General features: G+C 44.0%; 1 protein-coding gene across 1 annotated transcript in view; it reads right to left on the reverse strand.

The window, feature by feature from the left end:
• The window catches only part of TRIM71 (tripartite motif containing 71), a 54873-nt gene that overhangs the window by 15910 nt on the left and 13854 nt on the right, over positions 1–25109 (reverse strand). The window contains exon 2 of the mRNA XM_083705637.1: positions 630–797. Within this exon, the coding sequence (XP_083561763.1) occupies positions 630–797 (168 nt within the window). The remainder of the gene's footprint in view (positions 1–629; positions 798–25109) is intronic.

The following is a 25109-nucleotide window of genomic DNA, read 5'->3' on the forward strand; positions in this document are numbered from 1 at the left end:
TGAGGAGGCACCACTCTTTGGGGCAGGGGGGCAGCTCAGAGACCACAGGCTGCAGCAGCAGATGCCTGGAGGACTCCCAAGGAGAAGGGAAAGGAGAGGAGGCTGAGGGAACACTCCACAAGGGGGGGTGTTCGAAAAAGGGTGAGAGGCTGCCAGCTCTGCAGGCAAGGGGTGATGTAACTGGGCTCCTGAGCCCCACAGGAGTGCCGCAGAAAGAATGTAGGTGGTTAAGGGAGCCGTGGACTCAAAAAGGTTGAAAACCTCTGGATTAGACAACTATTACTTGCAGTTGATTATAGAAATTGGCCGCTGGGTTTCAAGGAACAGCCACAATATCTGCAGCCCGCCATGCAGCTTGTACAGTGGTACCTCTGGTTGTGAATAGGATCTGTTCCAGAGGCCAGTTCACAACATGAAAAGAGCGCAACCCACAGCGGCACACCTGTGCACATGCGGGTTGCGATTCGCCGCTTCTGCGCATGCGCGTGACGTCCCTTTGCGCTTCTGCGCATGTGCGAGCGGCAAAACCAGGAAGTAACCCTTTCCGGTATTTCCGGGTCGCCGCAGGACGTAACCTGAAAGAACGTAACATGAAGCGGACGTAACATGAGGTATGACTGTACATTTACCTGAATGGCCTGGCGACCCTGTTGAGCATCGGCTAGTAGCTGGATGGTAAGAGTTCTGGAGTCCTGCAGAGCATCTTGGAGGTAGATAAAACTGTGGCCCACATGACGTCCCATGCTGCATTCCCGGCAGATGGGGACAGAGCAAGTGTCACAGTAGAAGTGCAGCACCTGAGAGAGAGATGGTCCAAGGAGACATGGGTGAACAAAAGCTAGCCCAGAAGTGGGTTTTAAAAACAACGGTTAGCAATTGTCACCTGTAAGATTAGTGAACAATCACAGGGATTCCTCCGATGTCAACGATACGATGCCATCTAAGGCACTCAGATGCAGAAACTGAAGACATATAAGCTGATTGCCAAATGGCCCCGTAAACCTGGTCACCACAATGCAATGTCTAGGTGCGCCCACCCCCTGTGGTGGGAATTATTATTATTATTGCTGATTTCATTTCTATACTGCTTTATATTTTTTTTTAAAGGGGGAAAAATCTCAAAGCCCTTTACAACACGATCAAACTTGAAATATAACTATCTAGAATAAAATGAAGTCAAGCTTCAAACTGAAAATTCAAGCTAAATACATTTCAGGTCCTTCTCTGACATTTTGCTTTCCCCGTTTATTTACCTACTTAATTCATAGAGCTGCCCCCCCCATAGCAGAAGTACTGTAGGAAGCCAGTGTGGTGTAGTGGTTAGAGCAGGGGTCAGCAACCTAAGGCCCATGGGCCTGAAGCATTTGACCGGCCCATGAGCCGCCCCCCAACTGAGCTACTGGCGCAGCATCGCACAGGGACTTGCCTCCACGGTGCCGAAAATCGCGTCTGTGCATGTGCAGATGCTGAAAATCGTGGGCATGTGCACGATCCGGCCCACAGAGGGATCTCTGCAGAACCGATCCAGCCCAGGTAAGATAAATCTTGCTGACCCCTGGGTTAGAGTGTCAGACTAGGACCTGGCAGATCAGGGTTCAAATCCCCACTCAGTTGTGAAGCACACTGGGTGACCATGAGCCAGTCACATCCTCTTAACCTACCTCACAGGGTCGTTGTAGGGATTAATTGGGGAGGGGGTGAACCATGTACTCCTTGGGAGAAAGGATATAGATTCAATAAACAGGCTCTTCAGAAAGCTGGAAGGGCCAGTCAGATGGAGATGTTTATAGCCAACCTGGAATCCTGAGATCTCCGTGTGATCTCAATTGGACCCGCAAAAGTCACAAAACACGCCTGGAGAATTTCTTGCACTGCTGAGATGGTGTGTGTGTGTGTGTGTGTGTGTGTGTGTGTGTGTGTGTGTGTGTAAATGTAAAGGGACCCCTGACCATTTGGTCCAGTCGTGGCCGACTCTGGGGTTGTAGCGCTCATCTCGCTTTATTGGCTGAAGGAGCCAGCATTTGTCCGCAGACAGCTTCCGGGTCATGTGGCCAGCATGACTAAGCCGCTTCTGGCATACCAGAGCAGTGCATGGAAACGCCGTTTACCTTCCCGCTGGAGTGGTACCTATTTATCTACTTGCACTTTGACATGCTTTCGAACTGCTAGGTTGGCAGGAGCAGGAACTGAGCAATGGACTACTGCAACGCGCTCTACATGGGGCTACCTTTGAAGGTGACCCGGAAACTGCAATTAATCCAGAATGCGGCAGCTAGACTGGTGACTGGGAGTGGCCGCCGGGACCACATAACACCGGTTCTGAGAGATCTGCACTGGCTCCCAGTACGTTTCCGAGCACGATTCAAAGTGTTGGTGCTGACCTTTAAAGCCCTAAACGGCCTTGGTCCAGTACACCTGAAGGAACGTCTCCACCCCCATCGTTCAGTCCGGACACTGAGATCCAGCGCCGAGGGCCTTCTGGCGGTTCCCTCATTGCGAGAAGTGAGGCTACAGGGAACCAGACAGAGGGCCTTCTCGGTAGTGGCGCCCGCCCTGTGGAACGCCCTCCCATCAGATGTCAAAGAGATAAAGAATTACCTGACATTCAGAAGACATCTTAAGGCAGCCCTGTTCAGGGAAGTTTTTAATATGTAATGCTGTACTGTTTTTAACACTGATTGGGAGCCGCCCAGAGTGGCTGGGGAAACTCAGCCAGATGGGCGGGGTATAAATAATAATAATAATAATAATAATAATAATAATAATAATAATAATAATAATAATAATAATAATAATTGGAGCTCACTCCATCACGGGGATTCGAACCGCCAATGTTCTGATCGGCAAGTCCTAGGCTCTGTGGTTTAACCCACAGAGCCACCCGCGTCCCTTTGTGTGTGTGTGTAGATCCCCCCCCCCATTTTTAAAACATTTTCTTCAACTTCTTTAAAAACTTGCAATTCTGTCATTAAAGGGGCCTACAGTGAACTTTCTCAAAACAAAGCATGAAGAGGGTTAGTTGAATTGTCCATCAGTAAATCAGAAAGCTATTTTCACATTCCATCCAGCAGAGGGAAGTAACAAGAGACCCTGTGGCATGGTAGCAAACTTTTAACAATCCATTCAAGAGAAAATGGCAAAAGCCATTCCTAGCACCATCCCTGTTCCTATTGATTATGCCTGGAAAACACCCTCTAAGAACTCAAGTCAGGTTGAATGCATAATCCCTGAACCTATATATCAGCTTCAAATTTACCTCTTGGAAACACATGAAGTTCAAACAGCACAAATTTCGTTCAAACAATGGGTAACAGTCAATCAGCAAAAGGGATGGGCAAGTGATAACAGGATCAGACATTCCTGTGTGTCACTCTCAACATTTAAGTTCAAACAAATCCAGGTGGTCAAGATGGTTTCTTCAACACTACAGGGCCAAGAGGGATAATTTTATTTAGGGATTCATTCATCTTTACTTACACCCACTTTGCAGTCTAATCCCCATGCTTTCCTTAAATGCCTGGACCACAATCCTTTAAAATAAGAAAAACTGTGAATGTTTCTGTCTAAGAAATCTCTCGTTATGTAAAGTTCAGCACTATTCTTTTGGCAAAACATCTCTCAACAACAGGATTTATCATGGTGTTGCAGGGAGTACAGAAAAACCCTCTTCTACTAGTTTTAAAGCAGTAAGAAAGCGAAAAACTCGAGGCAGGCCAACTAGTGAGTCACATGAATATCACAATTCGCCTGCTTGTTAAAAGTATCCTCCTCCCCCCCCCCGCCCCTTTCTACTCAAAGGGGCCATCTGAAGAGAAAATGGCGTCAATATGAGCAAGGGTTCAGCTTCAAGCTAAACCTACTATTAACCCTCTGAAACAGTTAATGCCAGAAGCAAAGCTAGGTCAAAGGCCAGAGAGCATTCCTGTCATGCAGATCCAGCTGCTACTTTCTGCAAGAATACAAGGCACAGTGTAGGAGTCATTCAGGCACACAAACTACAGAAGAGAGGGGAAAGCAATCAAAACAATTAACAGATTTTATTTTAAGAAAGCCTCTAGTCCACTAGCATATCAAGAAATGCTAGCCCAGTAACAATAGCTCTCCAATGTTTTGTTCCATGTCAAACAGGTTCCTTTTTTAAAAAACAAAGGCTTTGTATATAAAGAAAAATGTTTTTTAAAAGTCTTCAGTACAAAACTGGTTTTTCAAGTTAGCCTATGGAGACTGTGGCAGTCCTGAGCCCAGCTACTGGAAGTGTCTCAAGCAATAATTCACAGTTTCTTTCTTTCCTCTCATCACAGAAGGTGGTAATGTGTCAGGATACTGCAGGAGTGCTGGGGTGGGGGAGAAGAATTGCCCCAAATTGGCAATTTACAGATTTTGGCGTTTACCAAATTGGCTCAAACACAAGTTTTGGAGCAGTAACTGCTTTGAGCGCTGCTCTCTCACTCTGAACAAAGGCTACAATATACCACTCAACTGTTTGTTGGCGGGTGGTTCGAATGGAGTTTCTTTGCAAAGGTTGCATTTGTGCCTTTCCAAAGAAACAAAAACAAAATTGCTTTCTTCAAAAGGTCCCTAAGAGTGGGCGGAATACCATGCAACGTTCTGCTTCTGGCGCAAAAGTGCATGGCAACGTTTGCCAACAAGTGCCCCAAACAAATATACGTTCATTTGTCTATAAAGTTTCCAAATTCTACAGCAAAGAAAGATGAATTGAAAGAGCACACTCAGAGGAATGTAATCACTCAAGCCGTGTGTACACACTTCAGTCTTGAACTTACATTAGCTGGTAAATGAAAATCTTTTTAGTGAGGGGAGAAAACAAATTAACTGATCCATTTCTCATTCCCTCATGGCCTTCCTCAGAATTCAACATACATTGTTTTACCCTCCCCTACCACCACCTACACCAATAAGGTAGTGGGTAGGAGATCAGCCCCCCCACTCTTATTCCATGCAAATGCAACAGGAGCAAGATGAGCCCAAATCTTTCTTGCCTAAGGCTGGGGGAAGAAACTATCCATCAGAGGAAACTAAAAACTCTACAACAGGGGTCAGCAAACTTTTTCAGCAGTCCACTGTCCCTAAGATCTTGTGGGGGGGGTGGGCGGACTATATTTTGAAGGGGGAAAATGAATGAATTCCTATGCCCCACAAATAACCCAGAGATGCATTTTAAATAAAAGGACACATTCTACTCATGTAAAAACACACTGATTTCCGGACTGTCTGCGGGCTGGATTTTGAAGGAGATTGGGTCGGATCCGGCTCCTGGGCCTTAGTTTGCCTATCCATGCTCTACAATGATGAGCACAGACTCATGAAGCTCGGAGCATGCAAGGATTTCAGATGCCAGCTATATTTAACATGATAACAATATGAAAACTTTCGCAGATCTTCAATCTGCAGGCAAAGATTTAACAAAATATACCATAAAATCGAAAGGGTACCTTTAGCGACTGCATTTCACTGGGCTCTTAACAGCTGGGTTTTCATCTTTCATAGATACCAACAGGAGGAGGGGCTGAAACAGGTTTAATTGACCATTACTCAAAGTGACTGGGGCCTATATTAATTATGTTTATGTGTGGAAATGCCAAGGCTTAATATGCCCTCAAGCATTATAAACACAAGTGCCTCTCCATTCAAAGTCCACAGACACTCTTTTGGGAAGAAATTGTGTGTGTGTTTTGTCAGGAAGGGGACCCTGGTAAGATGGATACAATTTCATGAGGGTAACTCAAGAGGAAGTAATATAGTTCGTATACAACCACCCCAAAATTTAAGGCAACATAATGAAGTTGAACTTGGTGCAGAATTATAATCTGAGGAATTTCAGATTATTAAAAAGTGATAAGCGTAGGTTTCAAGGTTGCCTGCAACCCTCCACACTTCTCCCGGAGTTTTCCGAGCTCAAGTGGGAGGGTTAGAAAGGTTGGCAGTAATGACAAAGCCATGTCATGCAGTGGACTTCAAGCACAGGTTGGGGTGGTGGGCAAAGAGAGGCCTGGGCTTGAGCCTTAAAAGGTAAAGGGACCCTTGACCATTAGGTCCAGTCATGGCCAACTCTGGGGTTGTGGCGCTCATCTTGCTTTATTGGCCAAGGGAGCCGACGTACAGCTTCCGGGTCATGTGCCCAGCATGACTAAGCTGCTTCTGGCAAACCAGAGCAGCACACGGAAACACCGCTTACCTTCCCGCCGGAGCGGTACCTATTTATCTACTTGCACTTTGATGTGCTTTCGAACTGCTAGGTTGGCAGGAGCAGGAACCGAGCAACGGGAGCTCACCCCGTCGCGGGGATTCGAACCGCCGACCTTCTGATCGGCAAGTCCTAGGCTCTGTGGTTTAACCCACAGCGCCACCCGCGTCCCTGGGCTTGAGCCTTAGTTTAGGATTAATAATAAAAATTAAAATATTAGAATTTTATTATTTGTGCTGCCGCTGCCCCCACCCCTACCTGCCCATCTGCCCGAGTTACATCTAGACCAGTGTTATGGGGGGCGTCAAGTTACTTTCCATGGCAAAGTGCAGGACTTAGGGCTCAGTCTATGTCAATGTGGGCTCCACGACTAGCTGCTAGACCTGCAGAGTAAGCTGCGAAGACCATCCACCACTCATCCAGCTTCACTCAGTGGCAAATGGCCAAATTAACATGGGAGATGAAGGAAAGAGAAAGAGAAAGAGAAAGAGAAAGAGAAAGAGAAAGAGAAAGAGAAAGAGAAAGAGGAAGGAAGGAAGGAAGGAAGGAAGGAAGGAAGGAAGGAAGGAAGGAAGGAAGGAAGGAAGGGTTTTCTCAACTGTGATCTAGCACGAAGTTTAAGCAATGGTTGCCCAACTTGCCGCCCCTTCCCCCGAAGGAACAATCTCGTCCATTCCATATGCAGGGACAAAATGCCACCACACAACTGCACAATCTGGGGATCACGTTATGAGCCAAATCCTAGCATGGCAGTGGCAGACCCGAGTGTCAGGATTGCTTCACCACTGCCGAATACTTACAAAGCATGCATATGGTGTAGCATTTTAAAAGCATAGAATGAATGGGTGGAACTGAACGAACCCCCAATCTCATACCTACCCACCCGCCTGAAATTTCATCACAATTACTGCCCCACCCCAGGCTATTTTCTATCTAGCACAGTATCAAATGAAACCCTAAGAGGGGGTTGGGGGTTGGAGAGAACAGGCTAGGGAAAAACCATGGGGTGGTGTTGAAAGGCTCGGCTCCCCATCTTCTGGCAACTTAGTTTATTCTCCTCCCAAAACAGGAATTTAAGGTAACAAGGACTCAGTTGTGCTCCCCCAGCCGGGCACCCTCCAGATATAGTCTGGAACCAGAAGGCACAAGCTTGTTGTGTCTCTTATGTTTCTCTGTTGAGAATTATGATGTTTGATATATATCATACTGTTGGGAAAAGTGGAGAACAAAACTCTCCAAGGTTTAGAAGCATTTGTAAAAAGAGGCAGCTGAACAGATTCTGGGGGCTCCATGAATCCAACGCTTTCATGTACCTAGCTTTTGGCTTCCTCCAGCTTCGGCTGGCCTTGGACTTTGCCAGTCATGTATGCCCTGGTGACCTCTAGACAGTGGCGTAGCGTGGGTTGTCAGCACCCGGGGCAAGGCAAGTAATTTGCACCCCCTAACCCGTGGATTTGCGCCCCCTAACCCTAACCCCCAGATGTTGCGCCCGGTGCGGCCGGCCCCCCCTGCGCCCCCCACGCTACGCCACTGCCTCTAGATTACTTAAATCAGGCATGTCCAAAGTCTGTTTCGGGGGCCTAATCCGGCCCCCATGGCAGTATATGTCCTGGGATAAAATTGTAAAAAAAGCTCAAGAACTTCAATCCTAAAAAAAGTTCAACAAGTTTGGGGTTAAATCCTTTAAAAAGCTCAAGAACTTCAATCCTAAAAAAAGTTCAACAACTTTGGGGTAAAATTGTAAAAAAAGTTCAACAACTTTGGTCAGCCCTCACACATGTTCACTTCATCAAATTTGGCCCTATTTGAAAAAAGGTTGGGCACCCCTGACTTAAATGCACTCTCTGTGGGGCTGCCCTTGAAGAGCATGAGGAACTTACAACAATGCAACAAGCCAGAGAGACCCTGTGTCTTATTCAGGCCAGTTTTGTGTGACATGCACCAGTTGCAGGTTCAGTTTCTGGGCTCAATTAAAAGTGTTGGTGCTAACCTTTAAAACTCTAAACGGCTTGGGACCTAAGGATCCCTGTCTTCCGAATATGCCTCACTCTGCATTTCAATAACCATTCAAGGACTTGCTCAAAATAGTGAGGCACACTTAGCAAACACCAGGTGTAGGGCCTTTTCTGCAGTGACCCCAAACGCCTTACCAAGTGAGCTTTCCTCCTACTGCTTTCCTCCTACTGCTTTTGACAGCTATTGTTAAGAGTCATGACTGTTCCAAAAGGCATCAGGCTGAATATTTCCTCATTTTGGTATGCTGTTATTTTACCTCTGCTGGCTCCTTTGCAACTGTCATTGTGGTCTTGGTTTTTACACTAACGTTTTTTATTTATGATATGGTTCTCAACTGTGGATTGCTGCAATGGTTCTGAACTGTTAGCAACCTTGACTTCTGAAGCACAGGTGGAATGTAAATTTTTTCAACAAAGGAAGGTGGAATTCTATTTAAATATTATGTTGAGAATGAGAGGAAGCTAGAGCATAAAACACAGACCAGCACAAGTTTGAAAGCCTTTTTCGTTTTGTTTCTGGAACTGCAGTATAGTTTTAAAATATTCCAAGATTATATAAGGCATATTCCAGAGGGGGGCACGGCTATGCTTGTTGATGGTTATTAAGCTAAATCAAGCTCAGTTATTAAGCTTTATCGGTATTCCAAAGCAGCCATAATGAAGTTCTTTTGGGAACATCTGAAAAAGCAACATGGCACTTTTACAGGGAACTGCAAGACACAGGAAAATTGGGAGGTGTAGAGAGAATAGTTAGGGGTGCTTAATAGCAGTTAGCATTCAAGAGAGGCACTGAAAGAAAGTGAATTGATAATTTCCTTTTAAAAGGGAAACATTTCCTGATCACACACATTTTGAAAAATTTCAGTGCATATACATGCACACACACACACACACACACACACACACACACAATCCCAACCCCAGACACACAACAGGAACCTTCCACAAGTTTCAGAAGCTGGCGAAGAACATCACAGGGCTATTCATCTTTTATAGGCACAGTGGGCCAAAGCGTACCAGAGCAAGGTCATAAACCTGATTGCTCTAGGAAAGGGCTTTACAGTGCACTGTAAAAAAATAAAAAATAAAACATTTTACAACACCAAGAATTCCTGGGTGTCATGCTTCCCCCTCCCCCCCTTTTTTGGTCCATTTGTTTTCAAAGAGCACAGTGGAGGATGGGCAGGGATTCGGTTAAATGTCTCCTGGGATTCCATAGAAAACCAACCAACATCTGATGAATGGCTGCTAAAGTTAAACTCTGACCTGACCGGACAATTCCTACAACCAGCTCCCCTCCCCCCAACCCCTCTCTGTTGGTCCGTTCTCCAGTACGCCCCACCCACTGGCCTCCTCTCTCCCAAAAAGTTTCAAGTGCCAGGCAGAGTTAACAAAAGCAAAGGAATGCGGGGTTCTCCCTGCCGCAGCTTCCAGTGAAAGCAGTGATGCAAAAGGGGCTTAGGTTCTCTGGAGAGTGGACGGCGATTTGGCTTGCAGCTTATGCTCATCACCCTTTGCCTAGTTATTCAGGTATGGATCCGGGAGAGAACGTGTTTGACCGGTGACCATTAATGCCACCTGTGCGCTTGACGCTAAAATGGAGCATTGGGGGGGGGGGGAATCTTGTAACTGTAAAGACGGAAGGGACACCCAGGGTCATCTAGTCTAACCCGCTGGCTAGGCGTGATGGATGGAGAGTGGAGAAGCTTAGTACACACGCTCTGATTATTTGCTCATCATCACGCAAGTCAGTGTCCTTGCTCTGCTCCAACATTTGAGGGGGCGTGGAGGGTGCTGTGGTCTAAACCACCGAGGCTCTTGGGCTTGCAGATCAGAAGGTGGGTGGTTCGAATCCTCGCAACAGAGTGAGCTCCCATTGCTCTGTCCCAGCTGCTGCCAGCCTAGCAGTTTGAAAGCACGCCAGTGCAAGTAGATAAACAGGTAGCTCTGTGGTGGGAAGGTAAATGGTGTTTCCATGAGCTCTGGCTTCCGTCACGGTGTTCCACTGCACCAGAAGCGGTTTAGTTATGTTGGCCACATCACTTGGAAGGCTGTCTGTGGACAAATGCCAGTAAAGTGAGATGAGTGCTGCACCCAAAAGTTGAATTCAATTGGAATTAACCATCCAGACGTCCTTTACCTTTACCTTACCAACATTTGCAAACCTGAGAAACTTTGGTTGCCAACAAACAGCACAGAGTAGAACCTATTCTACGGTCTACAATAAACCGCTTCTTTCAAATCTAACTTCAACAGTGGGAATGTTGATGCCGCTAAATACTTTTTTGGGTGCATGTGGAGCTGCAGACACCACATTAGAAACCTCATTTTGGGGATTTAAGGGGGAAAGAATTTAGTCTTATAAAACTCAGTACTCTTATCTTGCCTACAATACTAATATCCAGGTAATCATAAACCTGCCTGAGATTTACGGGTAAAGGGTAGTATACAAATTTAATCAATCAATTAATTAATAATATTTCTCCACCAACACATGATCCCTCCCAGGGAGCTTCTATTACTGAAATGGAAGAAGACATATTGGCAAAAAAATTAAAACATTAAAACACCAGAATTGTGGTCAGTTTTTGTGAGCATAAAATGGTTTCATAAGCTATTTTTTGACATACAAGAGTACTGTATTAGCTTTCTTAGGGAACTGTATTCCTTGTTTATTCTTTTTCTGCTATGCAGCAGTGATCTTTCCTACCCTTGAGTTGGGCGCAGAGGCTTCTCCTCCCGGGCCCTCAGCTCAAGCAACTTTATTCTTGAGTCTCAGTCGCCATACATGGCGACAAGACTTCTCAGAGTGCTCACTTTCTGGCTAATTTTGAACGCTGCTTCGAATGATGGGTTTGAGGTATAACCAATGAGAATGGATGTGGGGGGGGGGGGGAGCGCAGCCTTTTAGAAACTGGAAAATTAAGTGACTAAGGTGCTAATTATAAAGAGAATTCCCAGCCTTTCCCTACCTGACAGAATACCTCAATGTGGGGCTCACGTTATATATGCCAAGGGGCAAGAAGAATGTGAGCTGAGATAGCTTAGTTGGTAGAGCATGAGACTCTTAATCTCAGGGTTGTGGGTTCGAGCCTAATGTTGGGCAAAAGATCCCTGAATTGCAGGCGGTTGGACTAGAGGACCCTTGCGTTCCCTTCTAACTCTACAATTCTATGTAGGCATACCTTTAAAAAATAAAAAGCCTGGCCAGGGCAGATCTTCATGTATATAATGTACATTCATGTCCCAGTATCAAAAGCTCATTGTACAAAAATTCACTTATCCAAACATGAGGAATTAGTACCCAAACCTTGCTATGCACACCACAGGTTCAAATATCCAAACAGCCAGGCCTGCATGTAGTACTGTAAACAAAGGCCTTAAACGAGCCTTTGCGTTTTGCTGGTCCACAGCAGCTGTTTCACCAGAAACCATGGTGGAAGGAAGGGGGAGAGATCAGAACAATATAATCAAGCTGGTTTACATTTGACCATACATCACTGGTAAGCCTCACTTCAACAGTTAATGTTAAATTATATTCATACAGAAAACTGCCTCTGTCCTAATGAATGGTTTCAGGGTTAAGCTCCCATGCTCCCCGGACTGCCATGCTTCTCAGATAGTCACTCAGGTAATGGTCATGGCGGAAATACAGTCCTTGTTGGCAGGCAATTAATTGATTCTTAAGGCTCATATTTTGAAACTGGCCAAGGACTGAAAATCTGGCAACATGTGGTCTGCCCAATGACTCATTCCTCACACCACCTAAGGCTCAGGCAAAAGATTCTTCCAATATCTTGTCCTTCTCAAGAGGAACCATAAACAAAAGGCCTTGGGCAGAGTTCTCTCCTTAGACATCTGGATGACCAATTCTAGGAACAGAGCTCGCTCAAAAGCTCTGCTTCCAAATCACACCTTTTGCATGTCAGCTCACATTGGGAAAAGCTGTTCAGATGCGCTATAAAACATGCAGATTTTTTGGCACGTGTGTTATCCTGCATGCATGCGAGCGCTCATCTTCTATGCTGTGCTCTCTATAAGAGACAGACAAGTGTACTTTTGATGCTTCCATTGGCTCCAGCAGAGTCATCACTCTTAAGTTTAATTCTGTCTTGCGGTCAAGACAAGTCAATTATTAACAAAACACAACTACCTGTGCTTGAAAATTGTCCTCTCTAGAGTGGAAGCCACACATTATTAGCATAAGCATGCATTCATAGAAGAGTACTTTCAGTATTTTCTAGCAAGCATCTTGGCTCTGGATATATATAACTTGACTTCATTCAGCAGAAGACAAGACATCTAATAATTAATTAGCAAGGGAGAAGCGATACACATATTTCTTCTCAAAATAACTGCTACATGTCTGTCCAGCACAACTTACACTGCTATAGCAGCAGAATAATTAAAGAGATTAACGTTAAAGCGAGTGTGTGTTAAAGGACCAAACATCTTATGCATGCACAATGTGGGAGATCAGGTAACCACTGTTTGAATTCTGTGCTACACTAGCAGACAAAAAACTAGGTTAAGCACCTTCTGTTACAAGGGGTCAGAAGAACTTGCAGGCGACTTAAGATATACGGCTTTAGAAAAACTTTATTCTTCCTAATTTGCAATTTGGGACCATTTTACAATGGGCACACTATTATATACTCTTTAGAGCAAATAATTCAAAACTAGCAAAAGGCAGATTTGCTTTTATTTGTGCATTCTTTTGCCTGGGCACACAATTTGTTTTCCGTCTAGCAAAATATTATCACAACACTCAGGCTGTGTGTACAATTAGAAATATGCAAAATGAGGATTCAATTATTTTATTAACAGAATTCAGCAGAGAAGAACATTTCACTGTTTCGGTAACCGTGATGAGTATTTCCCTCCAAAATGCAAAACCATTTTAAGTATGGCATGCTTTTTAGTTCTATTGTCCATAGCTTTGGGAGTACAATAGACTTTGACTCAAGTTATTTTTCTTTCCTTATGGAAAAAAGCTTAACATGGCTTAGAGCCCTGTCTCCACCTATATTTTAAGATACACTTTCCATCCCCAACCCACCTCACTGGGTGGCAGCACCTTTGTGATCCTAAATCATTCAAAGACTCACTCTGTGAAAACCAACTCCAAATATTCTCCCAGTTTTGTTTCATTGACCCTTTAGAACTGTCTGGTGTAATAATTGAGGCTAACAGACTTGAGAGTCATGTGTACTGTCTTTCCAGTTCCTGTGCCAATCCTCTCCCTGCAACCCCTAGTTTGTATTAATCATGATGCACTATTTGGTCAATACACCAAATCTAGCTTGTGGCGAATGTCAACAAGGGAAGGAAGAAGGATGGATTTGTATAGAAGAAAGAAGGGAGCATTTGAACCATGGGCCTTTCCCACAGCTTTAGAAGGCAGAGACCACAGTCCTCCTTCCTCCTTGGTTCCAAACAAATACACTTTGCTTGATTTGCAAAACCTAGAGGATCTAGTAATGTGAAAGATTTTCCATTTTTGAAATGGCTCCCATATAGTCACAGACAACACCGAAATATTATGATATTAAATTATAATGAAGTAGAAGGGAAATTAATTCTCAGTAAGTGTGTTCTCACCACAAGATACACTAACTTTCTTCACTCTTATCGCCGCTTTTCACACACCGGTGCTAGAAATTCAGATACTGTATAAAAGATAGGCACCAAATGGCTCCTTAAACAAAGATTACTGTCGCCAAAACAGAAAGTCTAGTTGCCATTTTGGAGCAAGACGTCTTATTTTTCAAGTGATGCACTGACCGTGATGAATTATCAGTTAAACATCTGGCTAGTTCAGATGACAACCTTGAGCTAGGTTAAGAACTTTTGAGAACTTAAAGAAGAAAAGTCACTTGGTATGTGGAAGACAGTCCACATATGTATTGCCCTATTCCTACCTGTTTGTTAATGGTGACATGGACCATTTATAACGGTAAGAATATGTTTCACAACTGTGAGCAGGGCAGTGGGATGGGGTAAGTGAAGACAAGCTACAACTATTAGCTATAACATTCACTGCGAGCATGTCAAAAAGGTCTGGGTACCATTTTCTGCACCTGGCTGACACTCAAGGATTACTGAAATCTATGTGCTTTGAAGCCTCAAAGTATATGTTAAGGATAAACAATATGTTAAAGGCTTATACAATAAAGAGTAGAATGTTTTGAAAACTGAAGCATGGTACCAATATTTTCATTGCAAACACCAAACTACAGTGGTACCTCGGGTTAAGAACTTAATTCGTTCTGGAGGTCCATTCTTAACCTGAAACTGTACTTAACCTGAGGTACCACTTTAGCTAATGGGGCCTCCCGCTTCTGCCGTCGCACCACTGCCGTGCAATTTCTGTTCTCATCCTGAAGTTCTTAACCTCACAGAATAAAGCCCCAGTGCCTTCATCTTTTCTTTTCTTTTTTAAAGAGGAAAGGAAAGAACTGGCCCTGCCTCCATCAACATACCATACTTTTCTGTCTATAATGTATTCCGTCCCCATGTATTACTGTATTTTTTGCACCATAACACTCACTTTTTTCCTCCTAGAAAGTAAGGGGAAATGTCTCTGCGTGTTATGGAGCGAATGCCTACGGATGGCGGGGGAATCTGCTGCAGTCGTGAGCAGAGGATCCATGGTTCCCCTTCCTTCCCTCCTCCGTGGCTCACTTTGAAACAGCAAAGCGGGAGAAGAGCAGCTGAGTGGGAAGGAGAGAGGGACAGAGAGCCTGCCTGCTTTAAAGGAGCAAAGCGGGAGGGGAGAGGAGCCTTCTCTTATACCCCTCTTCTGCATTATTAACAGCATCCTTCTCCACCCACCCCATGCGTGTCCCTTGTCCCTTGAGTGCTTTTCCTTCCCTCCCCACTTTAAACATGGTTACAAAGCACAGATCCACATGGATCCTCAGGATTTTTGCACTGTAAGGTAAAGGTAAAGGTACCCCTGCCCGTACGGGCCAGTCTTGACAGACTCTGGGGTTGTGCGCCCATCTCACTCAAGAGGCCAGGGGCCAGCGCTGTCCGGAGACACTTCCGGGTCACGTGGCCAGCGTGACATCGCTGCTCTGGCGAGCCAGAGCCGCACACGGAAACGCCGTTTACCTTCCCGCTGGTAAGCGGTCCCTATTTATCTACTTGCACCCGGAGGTGCTTTCGAACTGCTAGGTTGGCAGGCGCTGGGACCGAGCAGCGGGAGCGCACCCCGCTGCAGGGATTCGAACCGCCGACCTTTCGATCGGCAAGTCCTAGGCGCTGAGGCTTTAACCCACAGCGCCACCTGCACTGGGTCACCCCAAATTCACCATCAGATCACATAGCATGTCCATGGTTACAGCTTGCACCAAAAAAATCACGCACCCACTGTTGCCTGGGGCCGCAGTGGTGCAAAAACGTGGTTACAAAGCATGGATCCACATGGATTCTCAGGATTTTTGCATTGGGCTACCCCAAACTCACCGTCAGATCACATGTCTGTGGCCACAGCATGAACCACAAAAATCATACATCCTCTGTTTCGTTTAGAATATTTTTTTTTCTTGTTTTCCTCCTCAAAAAACTACGTGCGTGTTATGGTCGGGTGCGTGTCATAGAGTGAAAAATACGGTAAATTCAAATTTAAGAAAATGGGGGGAGATGGCATAGTTGAGCTTTTTTTAAAGGGGGTATTGTCAAATATCGCTCACCCACACACATCGCTAAATCCGCCTCCCATCTGCCCCATCGCTGGCAGAAGCTGCCAATCGCCCGCCCAGCTGCCGGAACGTCAGCCAATCAACACCACCCATTGACGCAGCAACCAATAACACGCACAATAGCCGCTGACAACCTCGGCAGCAACCAATCAAACGTCCACCCTGTGCACTACCCATGTATAAGAACGACTCCCACTTTTTAGCATGATTTTTAAAGGAAAAAACATAGCCTTATACATGGGAAAGTACGGTAAACTGCAACCAGAGTACACAAACATTGTGACAATCCACAATAACTATATATTATGATTTCCCCCCATTCATTTCCCCTCCATTTACACTTAATAAAATATGTAATGTTGCCACAACTCTTCTTTATCCATGTTACAGTGGTACCTCGGGTTAAGTACTTAATTCGTTCTGGAGGTCCGTTCTTAAACTGAAACTGTTCTTAACCTGAAGCACCACTTTAGCTAATGGGGTCTCCTGCTGCTGACGTGCCACCAGAGCACGATTTCTGTTCTCATCCTGAAGCCAAGTTCTTAACCCGAGGTATTATTTCTGGGTTAGCAGAGTCTGTAACCTGAAGTGTATGTAACCTGAGGTACCACTGTATAGGAAATCTATCTCTCTCTCTCTCACACACACTCTCACCCCCCCCCCAAAATATATATAGATTGCTCTTCCTCAGCAATCTTCTTCCTGTCACACACACTTAGAATTCAGGAGCAGGTTTCCTCCTCTATAGTTTATTTCTACAGCCACTGAATTACAACATATATAAAGTCACAATTCTTCCATCCAGCCTTATGGGTCAGAAGTTCAGTAAAAATCAAATTCAAATGATAACCAGTATCACCCACACAACATTTTCAAGTGAAATAGCCCTGCTCTGGCAAGGAACAAATAGGATTCTCTGCATCAGCAAAGTCCCACTCGATATGATTATTGCCCCCAAGACGATCCGTTTTTGGACATTTCACATCCCCCTATGGTGGCAAGCGGTCTTGCTCCCATTAAGATCTTGCCTGCAATTACGTATTAAGTAAGTGTCCCAAATGTCACATACCCAAGCAAAACAATCATGCCTAAGCACATGCTTACCCTGAGGCTTTCAGTACAGTAGTCAAGATATCTATAATATGCACAACCTCCAAGCTGGGATGCAGCATGCCTTAAAATTAACAGCTGCTGGGAACAGAGAGGGAGAGGGGCTGCTACTGCCCTTATTTCCTGCATGTGGGCTTTCCATTTGTATATAGTTGGCCACTGTGTGGAACAGAATGCTAGACTGCCCTTTGGGCTGATCCTGCAAGGCTCACTTGTGTGGTTTTGAGCTAAAAAGAGAATTTCCCTTCTTACACCTACCTAGCCACACACAACTCTGGTTTTCTATGCCCTTTGAATTTCCATCCCTTCAGCAGCTAGATTAACAAATATTCTCTTTCTCTCTTTATTCAAAGTTACTTATAGAGTGGAAAGCAGCACATTCTCATCTCTGAAAGCCACTGTTCAAAACTCCCATTGTTCTGGGCGCATTATGCGACATGGAATTTCCTAAGTGCGAGCTGTTTCTGAGCTCTGGGTACAGAACTGTGCCTAAGATTTCAGGTTAAAACTTCAAAGTGGAACGAAAGAAAGCAGGGCCTTTTTTCTGCCTCCCCACTTCCAGCTACTCTTTGAAGACTAGAGAAGAGACCCTCCTAAGAATATTAGAGGGGTGGGCAGGGGAAGGATTAGACCATGTGAAAAATGAACATAATGTTTTAGCTGCAGTTCATTCATTTTCAACTTTGTATTCTTGTCATATTTAAAAAGCACCTAGACATTCCGTCGTTGTGCCCATAAACTCGGTTTAAGGTCCCATTTAAGCTCCTAGCTTTTTATATCTCTGTTTCTAACACTGCTGAAAGCTAAGCTTCCCTTAGTTTAGGGGGAACTAAGCAGTAATAAAAGCATCAAATTTGCATTTATCACTCAGAGTTTAGGGAGGGAAATTCATAAGGGGGTGGTATCCATATTTTAATTTAAAATAACTGCTTTTTTTTTTTTTACTTTGTCTTGCTTCATTGAGAATTTAGTTACGTGATCAGCAGAAGGTAAAGAATACCAGTAATATAGAGATTTATATACAATAACACTATGGTGGGTAGCTTCTTTTTGATGTACACCTCCAGGATTTCTACCTTTGGGGTCTTCTGGAATTGTGTCCGAGGAAGGGGCATGGTGCTACATGTGTTAGCCCCACCCGTACACAATCTGGGTCCATGTTTTCAGGTGCAATGTGGGAAATTTTGGGGTGGAGCAACTGGGCAGGCACACACAGTGCCTAAATAGGGCTTAAGGAGAGGATAAAGGTAAAGGGACCCCTGGATAGTTAAGTCCAGTCAAAGGCGACTATGGGGTTGTGGCACTCATTTCACTTTCAGGCAGAGGGAGCCGGCCTTTGTCCACAGGCAGCTTTCCAGGTCATGTGGCTAGCATGACTAAACCACGACAGAACACCGTGACAGAAACCAAAGCACATAGGAAACACCATTTACCTTCCCACCACAGCAGTACCTATTTATCTACTTGCACTGGCATGCTTTCAAATTGTTAGGTTGGCAGGAACTGAGACAGAGCAATGGGAGCTCACCTGTTGCGGGGATCCGAACCGCCGACCTTCTGATTGGCAAGCCCCAGAGGCTCAGTGGTTTAGACCACAGCACCACCCGCGTCCCATAAGGATGAAGACGATGTGTGGAAGAGGAGAATGCTGCTTCTTTAAAATTGGATTGATTAGAGAGCATAATCAGGACATTTCGAGAATATGTTCCGGCTTGCTAGTAACCTTAGACCTTTGTCGCTGTGGTGGTTGTTGCGGTGAACATTGTGTGTATAAAGTGCCACGATTCTCTCTCAGCTAGCAAGTGGTCTGGAAAAGCCCGCCACTGCATATTTCTGAAGATAAGCTGGTGTGGAGCCCTTTTGACTGCCCACGGTAGGAATCTGGATAATAAGTAATTTGAACAATGCCAGCAAGCTCAAGAAACAGTCAGCAAAAGAGGGTGGATTAATTTGGGAGATGTGATAGTACAAGATCTCTGAAGATATTCTAAGGAAAGTAGTGTCTGTAACTTTCATATGAGTGGCGCACATGCCATATATTTAAATCACAAGTTGTCGCCGTCATCCCCAGAGAATCATGGGAACTGCAGTTTGTTAAGGCTGTATAGCACCATAGCTCTGTGAGAGGCAAACTACAGTTCCCAGGATTATTTGGAGGCGCGTAGAGTGTGTATGATGTGGGATGCAAGTGGCGCTGTGGGTTAAACCACAGAGCCTAGGACTTGCCGATCAGATGGTCGGCAGTTCGAATCCCCACGATGGGGTGAGCTCCCGTTGCTCAGTCCCTGCTCCTGCCAACCTAGCAGTTTGGTGTGCTTTCAAGTAGATATGCAAGATGTGCAAGTAGATAAATAGGTACCGCTCTGGTGGGAAGGTAAACGGCGTTTCCGTGCGCTGCTCTGGTTCACCAGAAGCGGCTTAGTCATGCTGGCCACATGACCCAGAAACTGTACGCCGGCTCCCTCGGCCAATAAAGCGAGATGAGCGCTGCAACCCCAGAGTCGGGCATGACTGGATCTATTGGTCAGGGGTCCCTTTACCTTTACCTTTACAGTGTGTATGAAGGCAAGCTGGCTGGCAGGAGCTGCTGGAATCTGCCCCTTATGGCGAGTGTCTGAGCTGTAATACCTTTGCAGTTAAGAATCCTTCAAACTCAACTACTGAATCCTTCTATGAAGGAAGGAATTTAAAGAACTTCCTTTCCTGGCTGACCCTTGCCTGAGCAACCAAGTCCTCTCGAGCTCTTGCATGTTCCTGCACCCTTGTTTCCAACCTCTTCCCCCTTGACTCTGGTTTTTGGTTTGTCCTTTGATCCTAAGGGGCTCTTTGGTCTTGGCTCCCCACAGTTGCTGCCCACAAGCCAGGCCCCAATGCTGTGTGACCCATAACTGCAGAAAGACAGAGCCACAATAACTTCCATTTATCTCTTACTCTTTTTCATTCATTAATCAGAGCAGCAAGGTGCTGACATAATACACAAATTACAAATGAATACAATCCAAGGCACTATTCAAAACACAGAGATGCAATTAAGAACGAAGCTCGATAAGTAATCTGCGGCTGAAAGATAGGGATTGGCCCAATCTTCCTACCTTATGTGTTTGTCGCGAACTGGGGAAAATTTTGTACACAACCACCGTGGGATAAAAGTGTAATAACTAACATTTCATTCAGTAGAAAACCTCTCTCTCACTTTCCTTGAAGAGCTTCTATTTGAAAGTGAAGTGATTTGTTGGAAAATTTAAAATGGGAAACGTGGATGCTTTGGTTGCAAGTTTCATTCTGCCCGGAAGAAAACACTTAAAATCTCAAAATTAAATTTAAAAAACCCCAGATTGTCTAGGAGTACCCAGTATCTGTGATCATTAGGTCAAGACTGCCTAGTCACGAGTTTTGTATATTGCATCAAGACCGTGTGTTTATTATTGCTATCTATTCATCCCTAGTGAACAAAAACACAGAACACCCAATCTGTTTGTCCCTTTCAAGTTTAAAGGTTTTTCTGGCATGGGGTGGGGCATCTTTAATTTAGTAACAAGCCTCGAGGTGCAAGATACATCTGGAAAGAAACAAAAGCCCAGGGCCCAGCAGTACTGGGAAATTAAACATTGGGTCATATTCAAACGGACTAGGAAGTCAAAGGTCAAGGCAGCATTAAATCATTAGTTTCCCAGCTGCCACCATGGCGTGGTGTTGACCTTTGATTTTGCAAGAAGTGGCCCATGCAATTTTCTGGTGGCAATCTGGCAAGAGTTGAATTTTCTACTCACACCATAGCATTTCCTGCTGTGGAGTAACAATTAAAACATCCAAAAACATGCAAGCACTAATAATTCCTAGAGGATTAAATTAAATATGTTAACTTTTGAATTTGTCAATAAAATATATTGATAATTGTGTTATTGCTAGTTTACAAAACACACACAGCTGAATTTGTTGGTAGACCACTGGAATTGTGGAAGTGGGGCATCACTGCTAGTTCAGCAGCAAGAGACATTTGAGTTCTGAAGCTATGAACTTCATATGTTGAGTTCCACTTTGTACAATATATGAACTATATGCAGCAGGTTGCCTGAACTGAGCTCAAAATAGATCAAGCCAGAACACTGTTATTCAAAATGCCTTCAGGGCCAGTTATACATTTCTCCCCACTAACTAAGATAAAGCTCTTCAAATGGAAAATAATATGTGCAAGATTTCTTTAAAATCATGCTAGATTGCAACAATTTTCAAAGAGTTTAATCCCTCTGTGTCTTGCTAAATAGCAATGTTGCTTTCCCAGATTTGCCTCTTATCAATAGCGACAGGCAGCGTATCTTGGTGTCAACCGAGCAAAAACGCAATTTTTAAAATATTGAGATGTTTCAGATGAGAATTATTCAACGTCGAAATTTAAGGGAAGCAACCTCTGAGAAGCAATTCAAACATTTGGGACGCAAAAGGTGAGGCAGAGTGGCCAAAAAGTACTTCGCTACAAATATCTGAGGTAGAAAATGAAGGGTCTTAAATAATTTCTCTAGCCCCCTCCACAAAGGGAAAGCAAGCAGCAAGCCGGAGTACTAAACAACAATGATCAATGCAACAGCTAGAAAAGGGAGCAGAAGGTCAAAGGAAATGATTAATTCTGTGTAGATCATCAACAGGATGGGTCCTGGACTGGCTCACAACACCCAACTACCCTAATAAGTGCATCTGTTGACCGTCTTGGGAATACAAGACTGTGTTAGAGAGGACCCCCGCCACACAAACTACACTCACTCACGAGGGCCAGGTCCCATTTTGTTTCAGTAAGTAAAAAGTAAAATATTCCAGGATTAGGTCTTACAATTTAACCAACACCAGTACTCATTCATTATAATAATTCTTGAACTCATGGAGCCAATCATTGTCCTATTTGAGATGTCATTTTACACGTATCTTACTGCACTCCTGAACGTCTAACATTAGAATAACATGCCCTTGCTTTTCACAGCTTCTTGTTTGAATATCCATTGCTGAGAGGAGAGTCAGACTGTGCTGGCCCTGAAAGTTCCATTTTTTAAAGGTTTCTAATGTTGGGTGTCGTCCCTCATCTGCTGCCCATTTTCTTAGAGATGCACATATACTGTTTAGCTGTGATTATCGTACGCTGTTGGTTTTCGGAGTGGGGAAATTTAAAAAGCACACACAACTGGATCAAGCCAAGAATGTCACCTGACTTCTCCAAACAAGTTTCTCTGCTAATGTAATGAAGCATAATCTTGAAAACCAAAAGCCTATGTTAAGATCTCTCTCTAGTATCTAGCAATTCTTAACCTAGCTTCAGATAACATGCAATTTTTAGCACGAAGATCTGCAGCTTTACAAAACACACTTTTTTGGGGACAAATTTAAAGTCAGATTTATTGCTTTGGGCTTATCAGCACTCATTCCTCATTAAGGCAAAACACCTATGTTCTACTTGTAACCACTACTTCCACAGTGTAGTCAAATTTGCTTAGGATTCAGCCACCGTATGGCTGTGCTGCAACTAAAGGTATCTTTGACCCACAGCAACTCTTAGCTAATACAATGGTTTGCCTAGCAACCAACCCTACTAGGAAAAAAAAAGATGTATAAACTAAGAACTGCTAGAGGTAAAAAAAAAAAGGACAAATTACTTTTTGGTTGGCTATGTTCTGCATTATTAACATAAACAGTGAAATCATACCAATCTCCACCTGCCCCCTGGACTTATGAATGCCTGTGGATAATAATAATAATAATAATAAAGTAGAAATACATGCAGAGCTTCATGAACTAAGGTTTGCTGGAAATGCTGCTCATCTCCCTGGAAAATAAGGGATCATCCATGTCATAGCTCTCAACGTTTCCCTTTTCTTGCGAGGAATCCTATTTGGAATAAGAGAATTTCCCTTAAAAAAGGTAAAACGTTGACAGCTATGATCCATGTCAATGGATTGTTTGATAGCCTTGCTATAATTTCTATTATACAAAAAATCAGGAATGTATTACTGATGTCTCTGGCCCCCCTCTTTGTCTCTTGCTTCAATGTTTCATGAACATTTTCTGTGGTTTTGTTATACACTTGATTCTGCATTTTTAATTAAAAAAATAGTAGCAAAAATTGTTTCCTTAGCTTTATTCAAAGCAACCTCCTAACTCAGAAAGGGCCAATTCATATGTGCGCTGCCAAGCAAGTGGCCAGGCAGTTATTTAATTTTAAGCCATGTGCATCTGAATACATGGGCACACTGAACTCTAAGGGTGCCAGAAGCATCTTTGGGATGCAGGAAAGAGCTACAGGAAGAGGCCTTCTCTGTGGCTGTGCCCAAACGCTGGAATTCCCTTCACCTGAAAGCTTGTTTGGCACCCTCTCGACCTTCCATTGTCTGAACAAGATATTTTTGTTGCAGCAGACATTGGGCCTGTTGGGTTGAGTGGTTTTAATAGGCTAATTTCCTGCTTAGGTGTTTTATAAGCATCTCTGTGGCTGTTGAAAGCTTTACAGTAGCAATTTTTGATGCTATTTTTGAAATAGAATAAGAGACCCCTCAAAAGCACGCTCTAGAGTTGTTATCGCTGCTGAAACTGACGACTGATCAAGATAGTACATTTGAGCCATTTTGTGGAACGTGGGGACTTGTGACAATATTTGTCACATTAAAATGTAAAAACATAACAAATACACCATGTAGCATTCAATACAATTACTGGATTGAAGATAAGTTGCTAAATTAGTGTTTGTACAAGTTTCCTATGAAATATTTAGTATGGATTGTTACAATATGTGTATTCATGTATGAAACAGTTGTGTATATTTGCAGCATGGCAAGTACCGTATTTTTAAAGTGTTCCTTTGCGTTTTTGGTGAAAATTTGTGTGAAGCCACCATGAGCCTTCTGGCCACAATGGAAGGGTGTGGAGTGAAGATTTTCTAAATAAATGGCCATGCAGAGAAACAGTGTTAAGCATTGATGTTCAGAGACGCTGCCATTTCTGTGATCGTGGCTGCACATGGCATATGGTTGGTTAATATATTAGCCCCAGCATTCTCTTTGAGTAGATCCCAACCATTTTTAATAGAAAAGTCAGTAAAACATTTGGATTCCTTCCTAACACAGGCCAGAACTCCAGCAAAAAGCAAGGTAAGCCACTGCTGTACTGTGGGAGTTCACTGTACAGTGGTACCTCAGGTTAAGTACTTAATTCATTCTGGAGGTCTGTTCTTAACCTGAAATTGTTCTTAACCTGAAGCACCACTTTAGCTAATGGGGCCTCCTGCTGCTGCCGTGCCGCCGGAGCACGATTTCTGTTCTCATCCTGAAGCAAAGTTCTTAACCCGAGGTAATATTTCTGGGTTAGCGGAGTCTGTAACCTGAAGCGTATGTAACCTGAAGCATATGTAACCTGAGGTACCACTGTATTCCTCACACCAGGGTCTTGGGAGGGGAGAGTTTGGGAGGAAGCTTTAGTCGCTACCAGAAACATGCCATTTTGCTCCCAGAAGGCTGGTGATTTTTACTAGAGTATAATGAAAGCTAGTTTAACTGTATTATCGCTGCATGTGCCACCAAAGAAGCTTACCCTGAAGTGTAGTTTATATACATTTTATAAGTTTCCTAAATAAATGCTTATGCATGCAGTCTGCCATTAGAAAACGCACACCTTTCTGAAGAGCTTACTTCTTCTTCATGTCAACACACATGCCAAACATTGACTAAACGGCAATAAAATCTTTAAAAATGATCCCAAATTGCTTCTTTTATTCAGACAGGCAAGATCAGGTCCGTATTCAAAGAGTGATGAGGAAGTATGTTGCATTCCCAGTTAGAAACTGGTATCAAGAATGATAAAGGCTCATAAATACCTGAACTTAACCAGTCTGAGTTTGCATAATCTTCACAGTAAATGCAAGGGGGGTTAAGAATAATCATCCAGTCAGCTGAGTCACCTCCCAAGCAAGCATGCCAGCAGAACTCAAGTCTACAGGTCTCAAACTGTCAATACTTGTTAACGCTATCAATTTGTTCCCTTTTTTTAAAGGGGGAGCAGAGGGGAGAAAATCAGCCTATGTAGTTCTAGGAGAAGGAT

The sequence above is a fragment of the Podarcis gaigeae genome (genome assembly GCF_964106915.1).
Source record: "Podarcis gaigeae genome assembly, chromosome: 12".
Classification (NCBI taxonomy): Eukaryota; Metazoa; Chordata; class Lepidosauria; order Squamata; family Lacertidae; genus Podarcis; species Podarcis gaigeae.